Source organism: Ruditapes philippinarum, unplaced genomic scaffold (assembly GCF_026571515.1).
Source record: "Ruditapes philippinarum isolate M1 unplaced genomic scaffold, ASM2657151v2 ctg7183_1_1_1_1, whole genome shotgun sequence".
In the NCBI taxonomy this organism is placed as follows: Eukaryota; Metazoa; Mollusca; class Bivalvia; order Venerida; family Veneridae; genus Ruditapes; species Ruditapes philippinarum.
Window position 1 is genome coordinate 20,255 of NW_026857026.1, and position 22,632 is coordinate 42,886.

The 22,632-nt window shown below is 32.8% G+C and overlaps 1 protein-coding gene and 1 pseudogene across 4 annotated transcripts; one reads left to right on the forward strand and one right to left on the reverse strand.

The window, feature by feature from the left end:
• The window catches only part of LOC132748509 (alpha-1,3-mannosyl-glycoprotein 2-beta-N-acetylglucosaminyltransferase-like), a 30,953-nt pseudogene extending 19,525 nt beyond the window's left edge, over positions 1-11,428 (reverse strand).
• A 1,381-nt stretch (positions 11,429-12,809) lies between these two features.
• LOC132748508 (uncharacterized) lies at positions 12,810-22,347 on the forward strand. Of its 4 annotated transcripts, XR_009628264.1 has the most exons (5): positions 12,810-13,137; positions 13,327-13,400; positions 13,627-14,396; positions 21,870-21,942; positions 22,169-22,347. XR_009628264.1 is itself a non-coding variant. In XM_060738161.1 (2 exons), exon 1 carries the CDS (start codon positions 18,804-18,806, stop codon positions 20,793-20,795), a length of 1,992 nt encoding a protein of 663 aa, XP_060594144.1. In that variant the 3' UTR covers positions 20,796-21,942; positions 22,169-22,347. The 4 variants fall into 4 exon arrangements, 1 of the variants encoding a protein (XP_060594144.1); XR_009628262.1 differs by having other exon boundaries at positions 12,810-13,400; XR_009628263.1 differs by having other exon boundaries at positions 13,327-14,396.
• Positions 22,348-22,632: the final 285 nt, after the last annotated feature.

The following is a 22,632-nucleotide window of genomic DNA, read 5'->3' on the forward strand; positions in this document are numbered from 1 at the left end:
TAAATAGAATATTATATTTGTGTAGATTAAATACTAAATTTATTGAATTGTTGAATAAAACAATATTATTTTCTTCAACTCATTCAATAAATTTAGTATTAAACTACACTCATTCAATATCCTCTATATAATTTAAAATAGTGTTTTAATGTAGAAAATTTAAAAAGAATTCTCTGCCTGCATTGGTAGAAAAGTAAGTATAATTTATTATATACTTATAAATGAAATATTGAGAAATATTGATGAAATAAAATGCGTATTTTCATTTTCCGTATTTTCACTGTAAAAATTTATTTTTCACTGCAGTGAAACATATTTTCCATATTTTCACTGGTGTCTTGCCGGACTACTTTCTTTTAAATTCTACCAGTACACACAATTTAAGGGAAAGTCTTTCAAATTTTAATGTCAAAAAAAGAGAAAAATGTATATAATAAACAGAAAATTCAAGTTTTTTCTTTAAATACACGATTTAATTCCATCTTGTGGCATAAAAATTACCATATTTCACTCGTGGCTACTGCCACTCATGAAATATTTATTTTCATACCACTCGATGAAAATAAATCATGTATTTATAGAAAAAACTTGAATATCCTCTATATACTATTATAAAATATGTACCAGTGCATTAGGTGACTTCGTTACCAGGGTAACATACATCAACATGTTCCACGTGAGAAACATCACCACAACAAAGAAGATAACATGTTTGCGACGCATTCTGTCCGTCTGTCTGTACACACTAGAACCACCACTTTTACAATCATCTAGCCATTGATGAATAAATCTGTGAAATATAAATTATACATATTATATACACAGAACATATGCTTATATCTCATATTATATACACAGAACATATGATTATATCTCATATTATATACACAGAACATATGCTTTTATCTTATATTATATACACAGAACATATGCTTATATCTCATATTATATACACAGAACATATGCTTATATCTCATATTATATACACAGAACATATGCTTTTATCTCATATTATATACACAGAACATATGCTTATATCTCATATTATATACACAGAACATATGCTTTTATCTCATATTATATACACAGAACATATGCTTATATCTCATATTAATATACACGAGAACATATGCTTATATCTCATATTATATACACAGAACATATGCTTTTATCTCATATTATATACACAGAACATATGCTTATATCTCATATTATATACACAGAACAAATGCTTTTATCTCATATTATATACACAGAACATATGCTTTTATCTCATATTATATACACAGAACATAATTATGCTTTTATCTCATATTATATACACAGAACATATGCTTATATCTCATATTATATACACAGAACATATGCTTATATCTCATATTATATACACAGAACATATGCTTATATCTCATATTATATACACAGAACATATGCTTTTATCTCATATTATATACACAGAACATATGCTTTTATCTCATATTATATACACAGAACATATGCTTTTATCTCATATTATATACACAGAACATATGCTTATATCTCATATTATATACACAGAACATATGCTTTTATCTCATATTATATACCACAGTACATATGATTTTATCTCATATTATATACACAGAAACATATGCTTTTATCTCATATTATATACACAGTACATATGATTATATCTCATATTATATACACAGAAACATATGCTTTTATCTCATATTATATACACAGAACATATGCTTATATCTCATATTATATACACAGAACATATGATTATTTCTCATATTATATACACAGAACATATGATTATATCTCATATTATATACACAGAACATATGCTTTTATCTCATATTATATACACAGTACATATGATTATATCTCATATTAATATACAGAGAACATATGATTATATCTCATATTATATACACAGTACATATGCTTTTATCTCATATTATATACACAGAACATATGCTTTTGGTGAACACAAACTTGTATCTCGGTGAAAACATACATGTACTTATATTTCAGTGAACACATACTCATATCTCAGTGAACACATACTTATATCTTGGTGAACACAAACTTGTATCTCGGTGAAAACATACTTATATTTCGGTGAACATACTTATATCTTGGTATATATACAGCCCAACTACACTATTTGTGGTTGTAACTCTTCTTTGTAAATCAATATACTTTTAATGTGGCAATTTCAGCAACAAATCTGTTAAAATTGTAAATCATGATAAACTTATAATGCATGTGACATTATCTGTTTTAACATTAATTTAAAAAAATATAGTAAACAAATTGTTTTAGAATACTACATAATTGATAACTTTACAGTTACAGAACATTGTGAACAATTTTGTCAATATTCTTTATATCATATGTTTGTGTAGGAGTAGACAGGTTTATTACAGTAATACAACATTAAAGGGCTATAATTTTAAACAGGACTTTAAATTAAATAGTATACAATTCAAGGGTTATCAAATTGTAAACAACTCGAGAGTTATTAAAAAGTTCTGTAAAAGCGCGATGCACACATAGTTTAAGCGTGGTATGGACGCCGCACAATATCCGTACAAGCACCGTGGCTTAAACCACGGCGTTCATTTTGGCGTTCCTTTAACGCTTTCACAGCCCTCCTGTTGCGTTGTGGGAAATGCCACTAACTTGCTACCACTCCTAACTGCAACTCGACTGAGCTTTTACCAGAACGTTGACCGACAGTGTTTTTTTAAGCATGCTCAGAATGCACCCTGTCAGTCGGCATTCTATGCGATGCCACTACGATGCTGTGGCTGTTTGCGATCTTACTGCGCTCACCTCAGCTTTCTGGATTTTCACTGGATGCCGTGAGAACACGCCCTAGTCTGACAGGGGTTTAACAGATAATTTTTAAACTCATAACACACAGAGTGGCACCTAAGGTCTTTCTCCATCAGTAAAGGTAGAAAGTCGTTATATGATAATTATAAACTGTGTTGGTACAACCATACAACTATAATCGAATCATCTTTGTACATATTATATACATGATATCTTTTATATCTATATAGTACATTAAAGTAAAATTCTTCTGCTTTTTTCTGTTTCAAAATAAAAGAGGCCATGTGTCATTTAATAAGAAATGACCAGCATACAAAGGTATAATCCGTATACAGTTTCAACTACACACAGTAATTTATTATAGTATACGCTATATGTTGAAATCAATAACTTAATTGATTTTTCAATTTCCAATATACTGCTCTCTTAATTGGTATTCTTTAAATATTATGTTACTTAATTAACAAATATTTGTAATCAATTTGTTCATATAACAAGTGACCATGTTAAACTAGGAAAATACTCAGTAGACCTCAATAGATAGCAAGATTATTATGTACAAACACAACTTAAATCTTAAATGTACAAGCAAATCTTAATGTGTGAAAGCTACTATTTCTTTGATTCATAAACCTTAATACTATGACGTTTGTTTGTTTCATTTTACGCCTTTATCCAACAGTATTTCAGTCATATAGGCAGGTAGTTTCCTAACCATCGTTCCTCAGGAGAGTTGCACCAGTACTAGACTTAACCTTCCTCCGTGCTAAAGTACCTAAGCATCTCCTGGGGATCGAACCCATGCCAGAGAGGCCTAAACACTAGATTTACAGGATTGAACATGTTCTTTTTTTGTTATTCTTTGTGCGCAGAACTCCCACGGTGACAATTGACAGATTTCCAAATTATCACCTGATAATGTGAGCGACGAATAAAATTCCGGAACAATTCAGACTAAAAGTTAACGTAAACATAATGTTTGAAGAGAGTCAGACTAAAGTCTTCAGGACTGAAGCCAAATCTATGGGATGTCCCAATCCCAAATTACTCAACGCCTCGTGGAATATTATAATGTCTTAACAGTTGTGTACTTGTTCAACAGAATTCAGTATTGTACACTGAGCCAGGTTTAACCTCATATTAGTGTTTGAAATTATGTTTTGTCCAATAGGATTGCAGTATTTCAAATGAATCGTAACACATTTACTTTGGTGAATCAGCAAACTGTTAATCATTCTAGTAAATTGACTGTTTATAAAAAATAATTTAAAACACTAAGCCGGTTAAAATTTACTAGTACCTATTTACAAAATTAAATTGGTCGCGCGATTTTAACCTATAAATGTACTTATCATACCCCTCCATTTGTGCAAACTTAGCTTTCTTTAATAAATATGCTGTTTATTAAAACAAACCTTTTAAACATTTTATACTCCGTTCATATAACAAAATAAATCACATCATTTAAATGTATTACTGTACAGTTATAATGTTACATATTATAACAATGACATAAGTTTACACCTGTAAGATGTACTATATATGCATGTTTAATTACAAGAAACAACTGTCAAAACATGATACATGTCCAGTCAAGTTAAAACTTTAAATCATTTACATAATTATACAAATATAGCCCAGGGACAATTAAAAATAATTACTTGTTTCCTTAATATCTGAATGCTTGGACATTCACAGTGAACCTAAAGTCAGTTTTTTTATATGTTTATATACTATGGCTATTATCCACTCGACACTGTTGTACAGTATAGAGCTTTAAAATACAAGAGTAATTTTAAAGCATTTAAAATAGAAATTACTAATTATAAGGGTCCTCACCCTAATATCTACATTGTATAACTAATTATGAGGATCCTTACCCTAATAAATATAACTAGTTATGAGGATCCTCGCCCTTAAATATATATAACTAATTATGAGGGTCCTCGCCCTAATATCCATAACTAATTATGAGGATCCTTACCCTAATAAATATAACTAGTTATGAGGATCCTCGCCCTTAAATATATATAACTAATTATGAGGGTCCTTGCCCTTAAATCTATAACTAATTATGAGAATCCTAACCCTAATATCTATAACTAATTATGAGAATCATCGCCCTAATATCTATAACTAATTATGAGAATCCTAGCCCTTAAATCTATAACTAATTATGAGAATCCTCACCCTAATATCTATAACTAACTATGAGAATCCTCACCCTAATATCTATAACTAATTATGAGAATCATCGCCCTAATATCTATAACTGATTATGAGAATCCTAGCCCTAATATCTATAACTAATTATGAGGATCCTAGCCCTAAAATCTATGACTAATTATGAGAATCCTCGCCCTAATATCTATAACTAATTATGAGGATCCTCAACCAAATATCTATCAATAACTATGAGGATCCAAGCCCTAATACATATATCTATAACTAATTATGAGGGTCCTAGTCGCCCTTATATCTATAACTAATTATGATAATCCTAACCCTAATATTTATAACTAATTATGAGAATCCTAACCCTAATATCTATAACTAATTATGAGAAACCTCACCCTAATATCTATAACTAATTATGAGAATCCTCACCCTAATATCTATAACTAATTATGAGAATCCTCACCCTAATATCTATAACTAATTATGAGAATCCTCACCCTAATATCTATAACTAATTATAAGGGTCCTCACCCTAATATCTATAACTAATTATGAGAATCCTTGCCCTAATATATATAACTTATTATGAGAATCCTAGCCCTAATATCTATAACTAATTATGAGGATCCTCACCCTAAAATCTATAACTAATTATGAGGATCCTCAACCTAATATCTATAACTAATTATGAGAATCCTTGCCCTTATATTTATAACTAATTATGAGGATCCTCACCCTTAAATTGATAACTAATTATGAGAATCCTCGCCCTAATATCTATAACTAATTATGAGAATCCTTACCCTTATATCTACAGTACAGCTCAAGCAATTTTTCCAAAGTCCGCCGATCCCCGCGATTTGTTTATGGGTGGACTGTCACCGCGATGTCCCTGCGATAGTTGTGACTTTCCGCTCGTCTACTCGATAGGGGGGAAATTTGCACTGCGGGATATTGTCACCGTGGATCACTGTGAAATATTGCAGCGGTATTTCGCTCTCTCGGGTGACCATTAGTTTATTTATAACACGGGGACATTTATTACTATTACTGTATGTCTGTAAAATATAATGAACTCAAACACATTTTTTATAGAAGAAAATCTTTATGTTATGTATTTAAAAGACGTAACACCTGTCGTATGCAAATAATTACAAAATTTAATGATTTGCGTTTGAAATTAAAACCCTAATATGTAGTAACTTTGATCATAATTAATTTCAACTGCTTTAAGCCATTTTAACCTTTCTGATTTTACAGTGCTACAATCATATAAGAATTTTCAATTATTTCTTTGATCCATTTAAATGATTTTTTCTGTTAAATTTATGTGTGTAAATTACCTTCCCTCCAAATATTGACGAGAACTAAAGTTTAAGTGGGTCATAGCATATAATACACACAAATTTACTTTTGAACTAAACATTTCTCTATTTTAAATATTTAATGTCGCATTTACGGTTATGATCTGAAAAAAAAAATGTAACAAATATGTTTATTTCATCATGATCACAGATCTAAATTTTTAGATAGCGCATACCGTGGAATACTGTAGTTATTTAATAAGTAATGAGATAGATTCTAATTTATTTCTACGACACTCACCTCACCATTATGGAGAAGTAATCCTCAACTTCTTAATTGCATTTTGAAGTAATCCTCAACTTCTTAATTGCATTTTCCCATCACAGTCGTATTTAACAGCTAAAAAATGTGGCTTTTGATGACATCTTGCAAAGTTTACGTAAAAACATAATTATGTTAAGGAAAGGTTTGTTAAACTATTATATATAATTACGTACATGAACTAGTCCACGGCTGCACTATTAGGTGTATGTGCTAATTGCTTAATTATACCCCCAAAAACGAAGTTGGGGGGGGGGGGTATATAGGAGTCACCAGGTGGTTGGTCGGTCGGTCCAGCATTCCGTTGCATTTTCCTTGTCCGGAGCATAACTTGAAGACTAATAGTTGGAATTAAATATAACTTCATACAAATTCTAAAGATTGGCCGCTATTATATGTACATGTATATTATATAGTAAGTGGCTTTATTGTTTCAAGTATAAATATGAATTTTATGAAAAAAAATATTTTAAGTGTTCTAGCTATCGTTTCAACTTTTTACACAGAAACATCACAGCGTTTAATTTTCTTGAAAGTGTTGACCGATTTTGTTAATCCGTTTTCTTGAAACTTTTTTCATTGAACTGTTTTGTGATGTGATTTTCCCCGGTAAATGTACATTAATATCGCCGAGTTAATTAAATAATTTTATTGAATGATTTAAATCATCAGTCACATTGTAAGTCTTTTTGATTTTTTAAAAGAAGACTACGTTGTACATTTACATGAACATTTACGTGTATATGCAAATTAATCACTGCAAATCTCTGTGATTTTCCACCGCGGATTGCAGGGTTTTTTTACTACCCGTCCGTGGTGATTTGTCGCCGTGGCATACTATAGTATGTCCCCCGCGATTTTCTGTTCGCCGTTAAAAGTGTCCGCCGTGACTGAGTGGAAAGAGGAAAAAATGCTTGAGCTGTACTGTATAACTAATTATGAGGATCCTCAACCTAATATCTATAACTAATTATGGGAATCCTTGCCCTTATATCTATAACTTATTATGAGGATCCTCACCCTTAAATTGATAACTAATTATGAGAATCGTCGCCCTAATATCTAACATATGGACAAAATATTTTTATCTAAGAAAAACTGAACACAATGTATAAATAAAATTTATGTGAAATCCTGAACATATACAACAGACTCTATAAATAAATGTAAAAGATAAATTCTGTAAATAAGTAATGATCATGCCTTATTAAAGCTTAATTTATTTATTATATATATTGCTTTTCCAATAAAAAATCAATGGTATATGTTTACATATTGAACTTCTCGTAATCACAAAGTTAATGGAAGAGAAGGGAAATTAAGCTAAATACTAGTATATTCACTTTTTTATGGCTTGCTCTCTTCTCCTCCCCTGATGCCCTTCCCAATTTTTTCTCCACCCCATGCAATCCCCTCTCTTCTCCTACTTAACTATGCATCAATGCATATGGTTTTAACCTATAAAATACCTGGGCACAACAGCAAAAACTGTATCATATTTTCGGTTCACATTAAATCAAAGTTGCCAATTTATGTTTTTGACATTTGACAAAGAATCACTGTTTTTGAGCCGGAATAGGGTTCCACTCACAAAGCCAAAATGTATCCCTTTTTTTTTCAAAATTATTGTTTTATAAAAGTTTACAAATGTCAAGTTGAAGTCATTGACAAAAATGTTATAAATGATAATACCTAAAATATATGAGAAACAGATTAAACATATGAGACTTTGTTAAATAAAATATTCATCATCAATCAATGCATTTTCCAACACGAAGACTACATGTATATAATATTCCATTTTTTAAAATTAAAACAGTATATAATAGTATTATAAATAAATCATTAGTGGCATGCATAATGCTAATTTTCACAATTCAAATTAAGGACCCTTGACCAAGACCATTGACCGCCAGTAACTGTTACGCATTATCGATGCCAGTAGAATTTCAAAATAACAATTTTGTTGTAGTTCAGAGGTTAAAAAAAATAATTTTTTTTTACAAGAGGCTTTTTCAGGATACAAAATTAATATAATTTCTAGATTCAAACATTTTGTTTTAAGGTCTTCCTATCTATTAGTGTTGCTTTGCAAATGGGAAAATAATTATCTGCCCAGTTTTGTCAATTCGGGATAAATCTACTTAACATTATCTTAAAATAAGAATATAATTATATATCTACTTTACATTATCATAGAATTTGTCAAATACGGGATAGATTTACAATACACTTAACGAATCCTATATTCTAATGTGCATGTAAAAATGGTCTTATAATTATATCAATATAGGCTAGGCAGATCATGCTGAAATTTTTAATATACAACAATGTATTTAGCTCAGAGACACGATATTTTGTCCTGCTTGTTTAATTTCATAAAAAGCACAAATTTTACACAAATGCTCTATAAATGTGATGGTGTGTTTAAAGTTAATGTTGCAAAATAACAACATCAGCAGTGTTTGAAATTAGCAGTAGTCCGATAGCCCCTGACTACTAAATTTCTCCTCGGGCTACCAACTTTTCACAGTAACAAGCCCGACCAGGCTACTGTATTTTCAGAGGCAATATAAACAACTGTTTTGAACAAATGAATCGTGCTAGTGAAATGTCTTTTGGGCTAGTGAATATTCTAATCTGGTAGTCCGACCAGCCTAGTCGATTCAAATCCTAATTTCTTACACTGCATCAGTGATTATTATTTAAAACATTTATTCAAAGCCTGACTATTGATAGAAGCTGTCATTGCATGGATTTGATATAAACTTGTACATAATGTATTTTAGAGCAGACTTGCCCACTCAGCTGTTAAATTAATCCCATAAAATTTCTTAATCCCATAAAATTTCTATCATATTTAAGTCTGCACTAGGTTTGGATAAGAACGAAATCATACGATATCGGTCCTTGTGAAACGATACGGTATTTCATTAGGTATTTTATCGTTACTGATACTGGATACTTTTTAAGTTGTTTGAGCAGCATTATTCATTATGTACTCATTAATATTTCTATAGGAATCTTATTTCTATTTGTTTTATTATCAACTTATCAGTCTAAGATATTTCAACAAATTGCTCTGGCTAAGACAGAAAGTTTGACAATATATACAAACTCCACCTCCGTCTTTACGAGAGAAATGCTTTCTTCTATAGAGCCCACCATGATGTTGACATCAGCAACGACATGTATGTTTTAAGTATTTAAATCTATGCAGCATGTTATTAGTAAAGTTTTTCATAAATACAAATATCCCCGCTACTGCTACTTCTAAGGTAGTGATCTCCCTTGATTTGGGTTACGGATATTTCGGACCAAGACCAAGACCATTTCACATTCTTTTTGTGATATTATTGATGTAAATAATCGTTGAATTCATTTGTTTTCCTTTCTATTTTTGTATATATTCTTTGCTTTTAATTTTTAAAATACCGTTTAAAATAAGTTACTTTTTGAAATGGTATTTACTGGTAAATTATGAAACGGTTTTCGGTACGGTTAAGTACCGGTTATCGGTATCAAACCCTAGTTGGCACATATATCATGTTGTTGTTTTTTACGTTTAGAAAATATGTCATTCTTGCAGTGTTGGCAGGTACGCCATCTTACAGCAGTCACAGTACTATTCCTAATCATACGTCAGAAAACTAAACCTCTTGACAGTTTGAAATACTTGGTACATAATAGGTCAGATTACTGCTACTGAACACATTTTAAGCAAAACAATTTATCTGAACTTTCTGGTTGTGGTTCAGTAAAGTTTCTGGTTGTGGTTCAGTACCAAATAACATACAAAGATTGTTCAAGATTAAGGCAAATTTACCCCAGTACAACATTATGTCACATCCATGCCATGATAAAAATGGCAATTAAAAAATAAAAATCATTTTATTCTACAAGATAAAGTGTTGGGTGTCCTTTTTTTGAACCTGTCCTACAGTCCACACCATTTCTGTTTACCCAATAGACACTGTTGTTTTCTCAGACTTTCGCAACCATTTTTGTTAGATCAAGGATTAGGGGTTCAGTTAAGGATTAAGCATCATGTGTTAGCATCAAGGGTTAGGGTAAGCATTTGCGCAAAAAAAAAGTTTCGGTTTTAACAAACTTAGACATTTGGAAGTGGCTAGACTTGGGTGTAGACTTTTTCTAACTTTGTCCAAAATAAATTTTAAGTATTTATTCTTTAAATAACCAGATTACCACAAGAAAACTTTTTAAGTTCTGTTCCATGTTTTCATTATAATTTAAAGAGACTATATTTGACATTTTTTTCCAAATAAACACAAATATCAAGTTACAAATTTTCATTTCTGTGTACATTGAAATTGGACCGAACATGTGTGAGTACGAAACTTGGTGAGAAATTAGCATTCTTGCGCAGATAAAAACCAATTATCATGAGCAATCGACCAAAAAATAAGAATCAATTTTGATAAATATCTTTGCTTAATAAAATAAAAGTTTAAATTTAACATATATTACCTCCAAAATTGCTAGATCTTCCGAGCTGCATACGGCTGTCAAATTGTTTCGTCCCAGTTTGTTGGCAAGTTTTTATCTCGCGAGATTTTACGGTACTTTCATTTTCAACACTTTGCTCCGTTTATGTTAGACGCCGCTTTCAGTGTCAACAAACAAATTATTTTTTAGTATGTACGTAGAACATATCATGCGCTGCAACTTTTTTGCAAGAATCCTGCAATGCAAAAACAACAAATAAACAAACAAAATAAAGAAATAGAGATGTTATCAGCTGGACTGGTTTCTATCCTTTAATTTACGTTTCGGGAACCAGTGTTACACGTTATCATAAAGGTATTACAGCACTAAATTAAAACTGTACCGGTCACACGCTCGTATTGATTTCCAATAGACTTACATTATGAGAAATGGTCCCTTATCCTACCTTAAAATTGAGTTTTCCTCTAGGAGAATGAAATGCCTGGCACATAAAAATGATCTTCTTATATAGGGGTAGCCGACCATTTTTTGGAAAAATAACTTTAAAAGAGCGTTACCACTCTTTTCATTGAAATTTTCTGCTGATCACTGAACAAACATACACTGTTTATAAATAGAGACTTAGGAAATATTTCATTTTCTTTAGAAAACAATATACTAGTAGTGTTAGTTTCTAAATTAGTTTTCATACATGAAAACTTAAAAACATTCAATTTTCTTCCAATCACCTCACGTCCCATTGAATCTTACGGTTTTCCCTGCACTTTTTTCAGCCAATCGCTGGCGATGTTACAATGCGAAAGTATGACCAGTGTGAGCATACGCACTTGTAAAAAACGCACTGACAAAGCTCTAGTTAATGTTATATAGTTTAAACAAATCTATTAAAGGTCGATTGCGAAACAAGTTCTTGCAACTTATATAAATCCCTTTCAAGTCCGTTTCCTGGAACCAACCAGTACTGGTGTCATATGAAGAATCATGGTGGTGACCCGATTAGGGCTCGAACCCAAGATCCCTGGGTTAAGAGAGGAACTAGGTAACGCTCACCTTTAATGTTATATTGTCCCCTGCTCCGGGGGTATAGGTGGAGGGGGTTGGGGTTTACCTGGATAAACAGATGGCTTATTAGCAGCACGCGGTCGTAATTAATGCCCTCGGCCACCAAACACACTATACTAGTACCTAAATATCTTAAATGTTCGAATTTCCCAAGATCCAGGATTGCAGGATGTCTTCTTAAAATGTTGACTTTCTTTTTTCCGCGTTTACACATAAAAAACCATTTCCATGGTCAATTTCTACAAAAATCACTAGCATAAAAATCAACATTTCCCGTACAAGAAACGTTTAGTTATGTACTCTTCTATAAACTTTTACCCCATGAGCATATTGCAAAAAATGGCCGTTTTCATTGAAAAGCCTCCTGTAACAAGTTCAAACTGCTATGAAACTTTAAAAAAAAATGCTTCAATACTGATGAAATTTGGCACAAGTGTTGACTAGACCATAGCCTCTGTTACAGCTAGTCCAACTAATTGTACTGCGCGACGAGATATTGTGCTATTTTCGTGTCTGGGCAATATCTCGCCTTTAAAGCGAGATTCTGCCCCAGAACGAAAATATCTCAGAATCAAGCTTTGGCACGTCAATATATTTTGACTACTGTTACAGCATGCTAAATCGTAAATTTCCTGTTACCATTGTAACAGGGTCTTATTTTTAGGATCAGGTCCAAGGGACAATACTCTTGCTTTACTGTTGGATTTTATAATTTAGCAAAGGGAGACAAATCCGTCGGTCTTGTCTGATACTTTTCAAGGGAGACTACTCTATTGGTTTTAACTGATTTTATCTTATGTTTACATTGGTCAGTATTCTAAGAATTCAAATGATTGGTTCACGGATCGTTGGTTTTAAGTTATTTTTATGTCATGTGACTTATTGGTGGGAAAAAGTCATTGTGTCTTTGTTATGTTGTAAAAGAGAGGTCAGAAGAATTAGTGTTTGTGGTCAAGTTCTTTATTTCCTAAGTTGGTATGTATTTATCCTGACTGCTGCTAAATGCTTTATTGTAAATATGTAGAATTGCATTATTGTGATTCTGTTGTATTTTGGATCAGTCCATTGATTGTGAAATTTGTAAATAAGTATGAGTTTCAGAATGACATGTATCTATCAAATCACCTTTCATCTTTTATTCACTATTAATATTTAACCTTGCAGTTAACAGTCACTGGTGTGAAAGTAAGAGAAGGTATTAGATTATAGATTGATGTACTACACTCATCCCTCAGATGGTAAGTTACATGTGTGATGTATTGTGTATTGTTTAAAAGATAAAATATGTTAATTGTGTGTATAATTCCATAAGCTATGATATGATATTTAAGGACTGTTGCTGAGTGTAAAGAACTAAATTGGCCACTAGACATGTAATTGATTATGTAAGATATGATAATAATTAATGCATTGTTTCTACTTTATTTTACTTTATATTTACATATTGTTATATACTTATTTCAGAGTGTTGTTGGTTTGTACCTTAACTTGATGTAACCACCATACAGTAATTGAAGAATGGATTGGAATATATAAACGATATAACTTTAAAGCTGTTTGTTGAATTGATTTAACAATCCCGAACTCATTTGACCCTTAGGGGCTCGGATAGCTTTATATATAATTGCGCCGAACCACCCCTATTACATCTGGCGCCCAACGGATATTTCAACTATTGTCAACAGCAAGTGAATTTACAACCAGTGAATAGTGACACACACCAGTTTTATTTTGTTTCATAATTTGGAACAAAAAGGATTTATTTAAAATTGTGGTTTATTTCTGTGTGCAACAGGATTGTTTACTAATATGTGGAATATATTAATTTGGGATTTACTTTGTGTACAATTATATTTATTTGTACACATCTACATGTGTCCATCATTTTAACTTTACATGTGTACATGGATTTTACCGTAATCAATATATTAAGGTGAAATCATCGAAGGCACGAGGATATACTCTGGAGTAGAACCATCATCATACTAGGCTGGTAGACGAGGAAGCTTCCGATCAAACCGTTCGATTATATCAACATCTGAGGACAGATTTTCCAAGGAGGAGGAGTGAGGAGAATTAGGACTTGTTAACATTACCATATTATTTGTAGAAGTGATTGACATCCAAGACATTTAGGACTTTACATTCGTAATCCATGTGGATATTGTTGTTTTAACTGAATTGTGCTAGTGGCCAAAGGTTTTGTTGTAACAGAATATACATTTCAACAGAGTGTGAGTACAAATTTTTGTTATATGTTCATAAATTGCAGTTAAAACTATCTAAATTTATTTCATAAATTGATGTAAGACTGAATTGATATAATTTCTTTTCATTTACTGTTGTAAAGTACAGATAGACTATATATTATAGTATTGTCACTTGTATTTATTCATAACTGCAGTTTCTGACATATACGGAGAACAATTGTCACAAACATTCTTTGTGAATTTGAATATTTCTACAAAAAAGGTGAATACCTTTATATAGTGTCACAAACATTCTTTGTGAAATTACCCAAAGATGTCGGACGGAGAGGAAGGAAAAACTTATGAAGCTGCAAAAGGTCCTAGACTTATAACAGAGGAGGAGGAGACTTTATTGTCAGCTTTAAAGACACTTGGAGTCGAAAACTCAGATGATTTGATTCATATAATCAAAAGCAAAGCCTCATCATTCGGAATTATGGAACCACCAATAAAGACAGAGAAGGAAACTTATAGTTTGAAGTTACCAACACCCCCTACATTTGGAGCTACTGCTAGCATTTCAACTTCTGAAACTACTGCTAGTATTTCTACTCCTGGAATTACTACTAGTGCTGATACATCTTCATCAACAAAATATTCAGTGTCATTCCCTTTTCCAAAACTTCCTAGTTTTCAAGGTGAAGACAACAAAGGTGATGTGAGTTGGGCTACGTTTAAGTTTGAGGTTGAAGCATTAATTGTGGAGAAGGCTTACAGGGATGAGCAGATATTATTGGGAATACGAAGAGCATTAAAGGGGAATGCAAGTGATGTTGTTCGGCGATTAGGGACAGGTGTTACCGTGAAACAAGTGTTAGACAAACTAGAGAGTACTTTTGGCAACATCGAAACTAAAGAAAGCATTTTGTGTAAATTCTATTCATGTAAACAGAAACCAACTGAATCTATCGCAGCATATACTTCAAGATTGGAAGAACTCTTTTCGCAAGCTGTGGAACTAAAAGGACTTCATCATTCAGACACTGAACAATTAAAAAGAGTTTTATATGAAGGTTTAAAGGCAGAAATTAAACATCACGCTGCATTTAAGAATGAAATGGTCACTGATTATGATAAGTTCAAGATAGAATTAAGAAAGATCGAGGCAGAACTGAAAGATAGTGAGAAGGAAGTTAGAAAGTGCAATGCTGCTGTAAACCTGGAAAAGAAAGAAAACACTGAGATGTCTGAAGTAAAAGACTTGTTAAAGAAGCTAAACGAAAGGATTAATAATTTAGAAAAGAAGCAAGATGAGGCAAACAGACCATCCAACCAAGGGTATTACCAACCACCTTGGCCAAGACAAAGTTATAATGGATTTGGAGGTAGAGGTTATGGAGACACCACTAGAGGTTATGGTGATAGAGGCAGAGGTCGAGGAACTTATAGACCAAGAAGACCAATTGGACAAACTACAATGGCACCAGAATGCTTTAACTGTCATCAAAAAGGACACATCGCAAGATTTTGCCCAAAAAACGTGTAAGTGCTCCTGTTGTGGGATTGAACAAGGGCACACAGAAAGATCCCATGCTTATTGGTAACACCAACGAAACAGAAATTCTATTAAACAACATACCAAGCAAAGCATTATTAGATACCGGCAGTTGTGTAAGCATCATTTCCAGAACATTTTATGAAGAAAACTTTAGAACTTTAGGACTTAAACCTTTGACAGATATTAACATTGAGTGTGCGGATGGCAACAAACTACCTTATGATGGCTACATTGATCTTGAAATAAGCATTACAGATGGACTACCACATTCTAAAACATACTTAGGTCTTTTTCTAGTGAGTCCAGATACCAAATTCTCTACAACAACTCCAGTGATTCTTGGAACTAACATACTGATGGAACTTTTAAGTGATTACAAAGAACAATACGGAGAACAATTTTTACAAAAAGCTCAGAGAAATGGAATAAGTACACCTTGGTTTTTGACATTTAGATGTTTTGTTATTAGAGAAAAGGAATTAAAGAAGAACAAAGATAGGATTGCAATTGTAAGAAGTGCTGTGCCAGACAAAATCATCTTAAGACCAAATGAATCGATAAATGTAAAAGGATATTCGGATAGAGAATTGAGATACCATGACACATTAGCCATTGTTCATGAATGTGAAGAATCTACACTTCCTGCCTTCATTGATATTGCTCCATCAGTTATAAATTACAAGTACAGAGAAAATTCAGACATTACTGTGAACTTATCAAACTTAACAACAAATACAATCACCATTCAGCCAAAATCTATACTCTGTGAACTTCAGCCAGTAACAATAGACCATGACAGCATGAATAAACTTTCAGAGGAGTTAAACAAAACAGATGTCTTAGATCAAGTACATGTAGACAATAGTGGAACATTGAGTGATAAACAAAAAGAAACATTAATGGAACTACTTCAAAAACATAGGTCAATCTTCTCTACTTCTGACACAGATATAGGACAATGTGATAAAATTAAACATAGAATTGATTTACTTCCGGGATATGAAACACCATTCAAACAAAGGCATCGCAGGATTCCACCAATGATGATCGAAGAAGTTAGACAACATTTAGATCAACTTTTGACATCTGGAATAATAAGGAAATCAAAATCACCATGGGCAAGCAATGTTGTTTTAGTAAGAAAGAAAAATGGTAAACTACGCATGTGTGTGGATTATAGGATGCTGAATGACAGAAGTGTTAAAGACGCTTATGCTCTTCCAAGGATTGAAGAAGTTTTTGATATATTGAAAGGCAGCAAATATTTCTCAACTATTGACATGAAAGCTGGTTATCACCAAGTTGAAATTGAAGACAGTCATAAAGAAAGGACGGCATTCACAGTAGGCTCCTTCGGTTTCTTCGAGTATGTGAAAATGCCTTTTGGTCTTAGTAACTCCCCAGCAACATACCAAAGACTTATGGAGGAGTGCCTTGGAGATTACAATATGACTATTTGTGTTATTTATCTGGATGACCTCATTGTTTTTGCCGAAACTTTTGAAGAACACATAAGAAGACTTGATTTGATTCTCACACGCCTTCATGAATGTAAACTGAAATTGTCACCAGAGAAATGTTTCTTCATCCAACCAAGAGTACACTTTTTAGGACATGTGGTATCAGAGGATGGCATTGAGACAGATCCAGCTAAAATTGAGAAAATTAAAAACTGGCCTACTCCTTCAAATTCTGATGAATTAAGATCATTTTTGGCTTTCGCTGGATACTACCGAAGATTCATAAAAGACTTTAGTAAAATTACAAGACCTCTAGCAGACTTACTTCCTCCAACATCAACAAAGAAAAGGCAAAAGAAGATAACAAAAGAATGGAATTGGACAGATAATGAACAAAAGATTTTTGATGATTTAAAGGAAATACTTTCAAAGCCTCCCATATTAGTTTATCCAGACTTCACAAAACCTTTCGAATTACACACGGATGCCTCGACAAAAGGACTTGGAGCAGTCTTATACCAGGTAGATGACAACAACAAACATGCAGTGGCATATGCTAGTAGATCCCTCAGCAAATCTGAAAAGAATTACAGTGCATACAAGTTAGAATTTTTAGCACTTAAATGGGCGGTAACAGAGAAATTTTCTGACTATCTACAAATGAACCATTTCACGGTATTAACAGACAACAACCCTTTGACCTATGTTCTTACATCAGCTAAACTTGACGCCACAGGTCAAAGGTGGGCTTCAGCATTGGGACAATACAGTTTTGATATCTACTATCGTGCTGGAATTAACAATGCAGATGCAGACAGTCTTAGCAGATATCCATTTGACAAAGAGAAAACACCTGATAACATGGGAAAGATTAACAACAACGAGGTCAAGGTCATTTGTCGAACAACTGTTATACCACCATACATTGAGACAATCCCTTGTGAAAACTTAAATATTCTTGAAGCCACAGAAGACTTGACACAACCTATAGCACAAGTAGAATTAAGAGAACTAAGAAAAAGTCAAAGAGAAGATATCCTCATAGATAGATGGAGACGTGCCTACTTAGATCAAAGAATTCCAAAAACCTTATCCAAAGAAGACATAATCATGAAAAGATATTTTAAGAATTTTACAATGAAAAGAGGTGTACTATACAGGAAAACTATTGATGGAGATACAGAAAGAGAACAACTTATTATACCAGAAAAGTACAGAAAGGAAATACTAAAAGGTCTTCATACAGATGTTGGTCATCCTGGCAGAGATAGAACTCTTAGGCTACTTCGCGAAAGATATTTTTGGCCAGGCATGTTCACCGATACAGAAGAATATATCAGCAAATGTGAGAGATGCATATGGAGAAAAAGTAAAACCAATGACAGAGCACCATTAGTGAATGTAACTACAACTTATCCACTTGAATAAGTGTGCATGGACTTTTTAACTCTGGAAGAATCAAAAGGAGGAATATCAAACATCTTAGTTATAACAGATCACTTCACCAAGTATGCCTTAGCAATTCCAACTCGTAACCAGACAGCAAAAACAACAGCTGAAACTTTATTCAACAATTTCATTGTTCATTATGGTATTCCGACCAGATTACACTCAGACCAAGGAGCAAATTTTGAGTCAGATATTATTCAAGAACTCTGTCATCTACTAAACACAAAGAAAAGTCGCACCACGATATACCATCCTATGGGAAATTCCACGCCTGAGCGATTTAATAGATCACTACTCAACATGCTAGGAACACTCAATGCATCTCAGAAGCAAGACTGGAAGAAATATGTACCATCACTAGTATATGCATACAATAGTACACCACATGAGTCTACAAACGTTTCACCATTTGAACTCATGTTTGGTAGAAAACCTAAGCTTCCGATAGACTCTATGTTTGAACAAGTGACAGAAGAAGAAGAAACAACAAAAAGTGTAAACGAATACATAGAAGATTTAAAGACAAGAATGGCATCAACAAGAGAAATAGTAAAAGAATTCAATGACAAAGCTAGAGCTAAACAAAAAGAACAGTACGACATCAAAGCTAAAGCAGCAAGAATCAACATTGGCGATACAGTCTTGGTTAAAATTTTAAGATATGAAGGGAAGCATAAAATAGCTGACAAATTTGAAGAAGAAGTCTACGAAGTCATTGACCAACCAATACCAGATGTCCCTGTATTCAAGTTAAGATCGGTAAAGTCCAAGAAGGAAAAAACTCTGCACAGAAATCATCTACATCCTGTTAATTATAGGAAAATAACAGATGATGCTGACACAGAGGAATACACACAAGAGAAAGAAGATCATAGAGAGCAATACATACAAGAGAAAGGAGACAAAAATAGAGTTATAAGAGAAAAGAAAGAGAGAAAAGAGAAAGCCGACGTCGGAAATGATTCGGAGAATGAAGCAGAGGAAGAGGAATTTGTATTACATACAAATGATAGTGGGGACGCCCATTTTCCTACTGTGAAACATGTCTCTGGAGCAAGTGGAGAAAGTGAAGCAAGTGAAACAAGTGTAATCAGTGGAACAAGTGGAAACAGTGAAGGAAGTAATAGTATTGAATCAAGCGGAAATAGTGTTCATAGTGAGAACAGTGAACAAATTGAAATAATAAATCAAGATGAAATTCATGAACATGTTCAACCGGAGTCAGATATAAATGATGACGAAACAGTTATTATTGATGACGACATAGAAATGAATGAGGAAGATATTGCTCATGAGCTTGGACAGGAAGAAGACATCAATATGATAGATTCAGTGAATACAAATATGGATACAGGAACAAACATTGAGGAGACAGATAAAGCAGAAGGGACAGAGAAAACAATAGAGGAGATGCATATAACAACGGAAGAGACAGATATTACAACAGAAGAGACACATGTAACAAACACAGAAGAGACACATGTAACAAACACAGGAGAGACACATATAGTAGACACAGGAGAGACACATGTAGTAGACACAGGAGAGACACATATAGTAGACACTGGAGAGACACATATAGTAGACACAGGAGAGACGCATGTAGTAGACACAGGAGAGACACATATAGTAGACACTGGAGAGACACATATAGTAGACACAGGAGAGACACATGTAATAGACACAGGAGAGACACATATAACAACAGACGAGACAGATTTAGTCACAGTACAGACAAATCAAAATAAAGGTGCAGAATGTACACCAGAGGTACCTGCAGCACCTAAACCAGCACCAAGAAGGTCTACTAGAGATAAGAAGCCTCCATCAAAATATGAAGACTACTATATGAATGCTGTGGTACCAAGACCATATGATTCTAAAATACAAGCTGTGGATGTTTTGATGAAATCTGGTATTTTAAATCAAGTGGACACAGCCGTTGCTCATAAACTACTAGAAGCCATCATGAAATGATTTGAATTGAATTGTTGTATTACTTCATTGTATTGAAATGTTATAACATTTAATTCTGATTTTATGTATTTTAAAATGAAAACCATTGTTTTAATGTATATTAATGTCTTCATTATAAAAAAGAGGGGAGGAGAGATATATAATAGTTAAACATGGAACATGATTAACTATAATATAAATAAATATACAAACAAATAAACATTAAAAGTATTGAATGTTACTTAATATCTGATTATGTCAGATATTAAATGCTACATAATGTTATACAAACAAGTAAACATTAAAGTAATGAGTGTCACTTGATATCTGATTATTTCAGATATTAAATGCTTATGACAATAATGTTATAATGTATATATAACTATACATTTGTAAAATAGAAAGGTAATTGTAATGTAACAATTATTGTGTAACACACTGACAGATTTTTTCGAGATAAAAACTTTCTTTGTATGTTTATTATTGTTTGTAAATTTAAAAGAAAGACCAGACTGAAGACTGAAGACATTTATGACCAATGACGGGACGTCATTTTTTCAGACCAGGGAAGTATGTAACAGGGTCTTATTTTTAGGATCAGGTCCAAGGGACAATACTCTTGCTTTACTGTTGGATTTTATAATTTAGCAAAGGGAGACAAATCCGTCGGTCTTGTCTGATACTTTTCAAGGGAGACTACTCTATTGGTTTTAACTGATTTTATCTTATGTTTACATTGGTCAGTATTCTAAGAATTCAAATGATTGGTTCACGGATCGTTGGTTTTAAGTTATTTTTATGTCATGTGACTTATTGGTGGGAAAAAGTCATTGTGTCTTTGTTATGTTGTAAAAGAGAGGTCAGAAGAATTAGTGTTTGTGGTCAAGTTCTTTATTTCCTAAGTTGGTATGTATTTATCCTGACTGCTGCTAAATGCTTTATTGTAAATATGTAGAATTGCATTATTGTGATTCTGTTGTATTTTGGATCAGTCCATTGATTGTGAAATTTGTAAATAAGTATGAGTTTCAGAATGACATGTATCTATCAAATCACCTTTCATCTTTTATTCACTATTAATATTTAACCTTGCAGTTAACAGTCACTGGTGTGAAAGTAAGAGAAGGTATTAGTTATAGATTGATGTACTACACTCATCCCTCAGATGGTAAGTTACATGTGTGATGTATTGTGAATTGTTTAAAAGATAAAATATGTTAATTGTGTGTATAATTCCATAAGCTATGATATGATATTTAAGGACTGTTGCTGAGTGTAACGAACTAAATTGGCCACTAGACATGTAATTGATTATGTAAGATATGATAATAATTAATGCATTGTTTCTACTTTATTTTACTTTATATTTACATATTGTTATATACTTATTTCAGAGTGTTGTTGGTTTGTACCTTAACTTGATGTAACCACCATACAGTAATTGAAGAATGGATTGGAATATATAAATGATATAACTGTAAAGCTGTTTGTTGAAATGATTTAATAATCCCGAACTTACTTGACCCTCAGGGGCTCGGATAGTTATATTTTAAATTGCGCCGAACCACCCCTATTACACCATGACAACGGGGGACGTCTCAAAATTGCCAAAAATCACTATTTTTGCATTGTTTTTTCCATCAAAACGGATTTCATAGTGCTGCAACTTCTCAATGAATTGAGATAGAGTAAAAGGCTTTTCAGCGTCGGTTACTAGTTATCCTTACTAGTTACCCTAAGATCGACATGAGGCCATTTTCTGCCTGTCACATGTCCAAAATTTTCTTGGCGATGAGGGGGACTACCGCCCCCTTCAAACCCCCCAAACAGAAGGGGGCACATACCCCTTCTGGCAACC

Coding starts and splice junctions, on each gene's coding strand:
- LOC132748508 (XM_060738161.1), top strand. CDS start 18,804: ATGGACTTTTTAACTCTGGAAGAATCAAAAGGAGGAATATCAAACATC.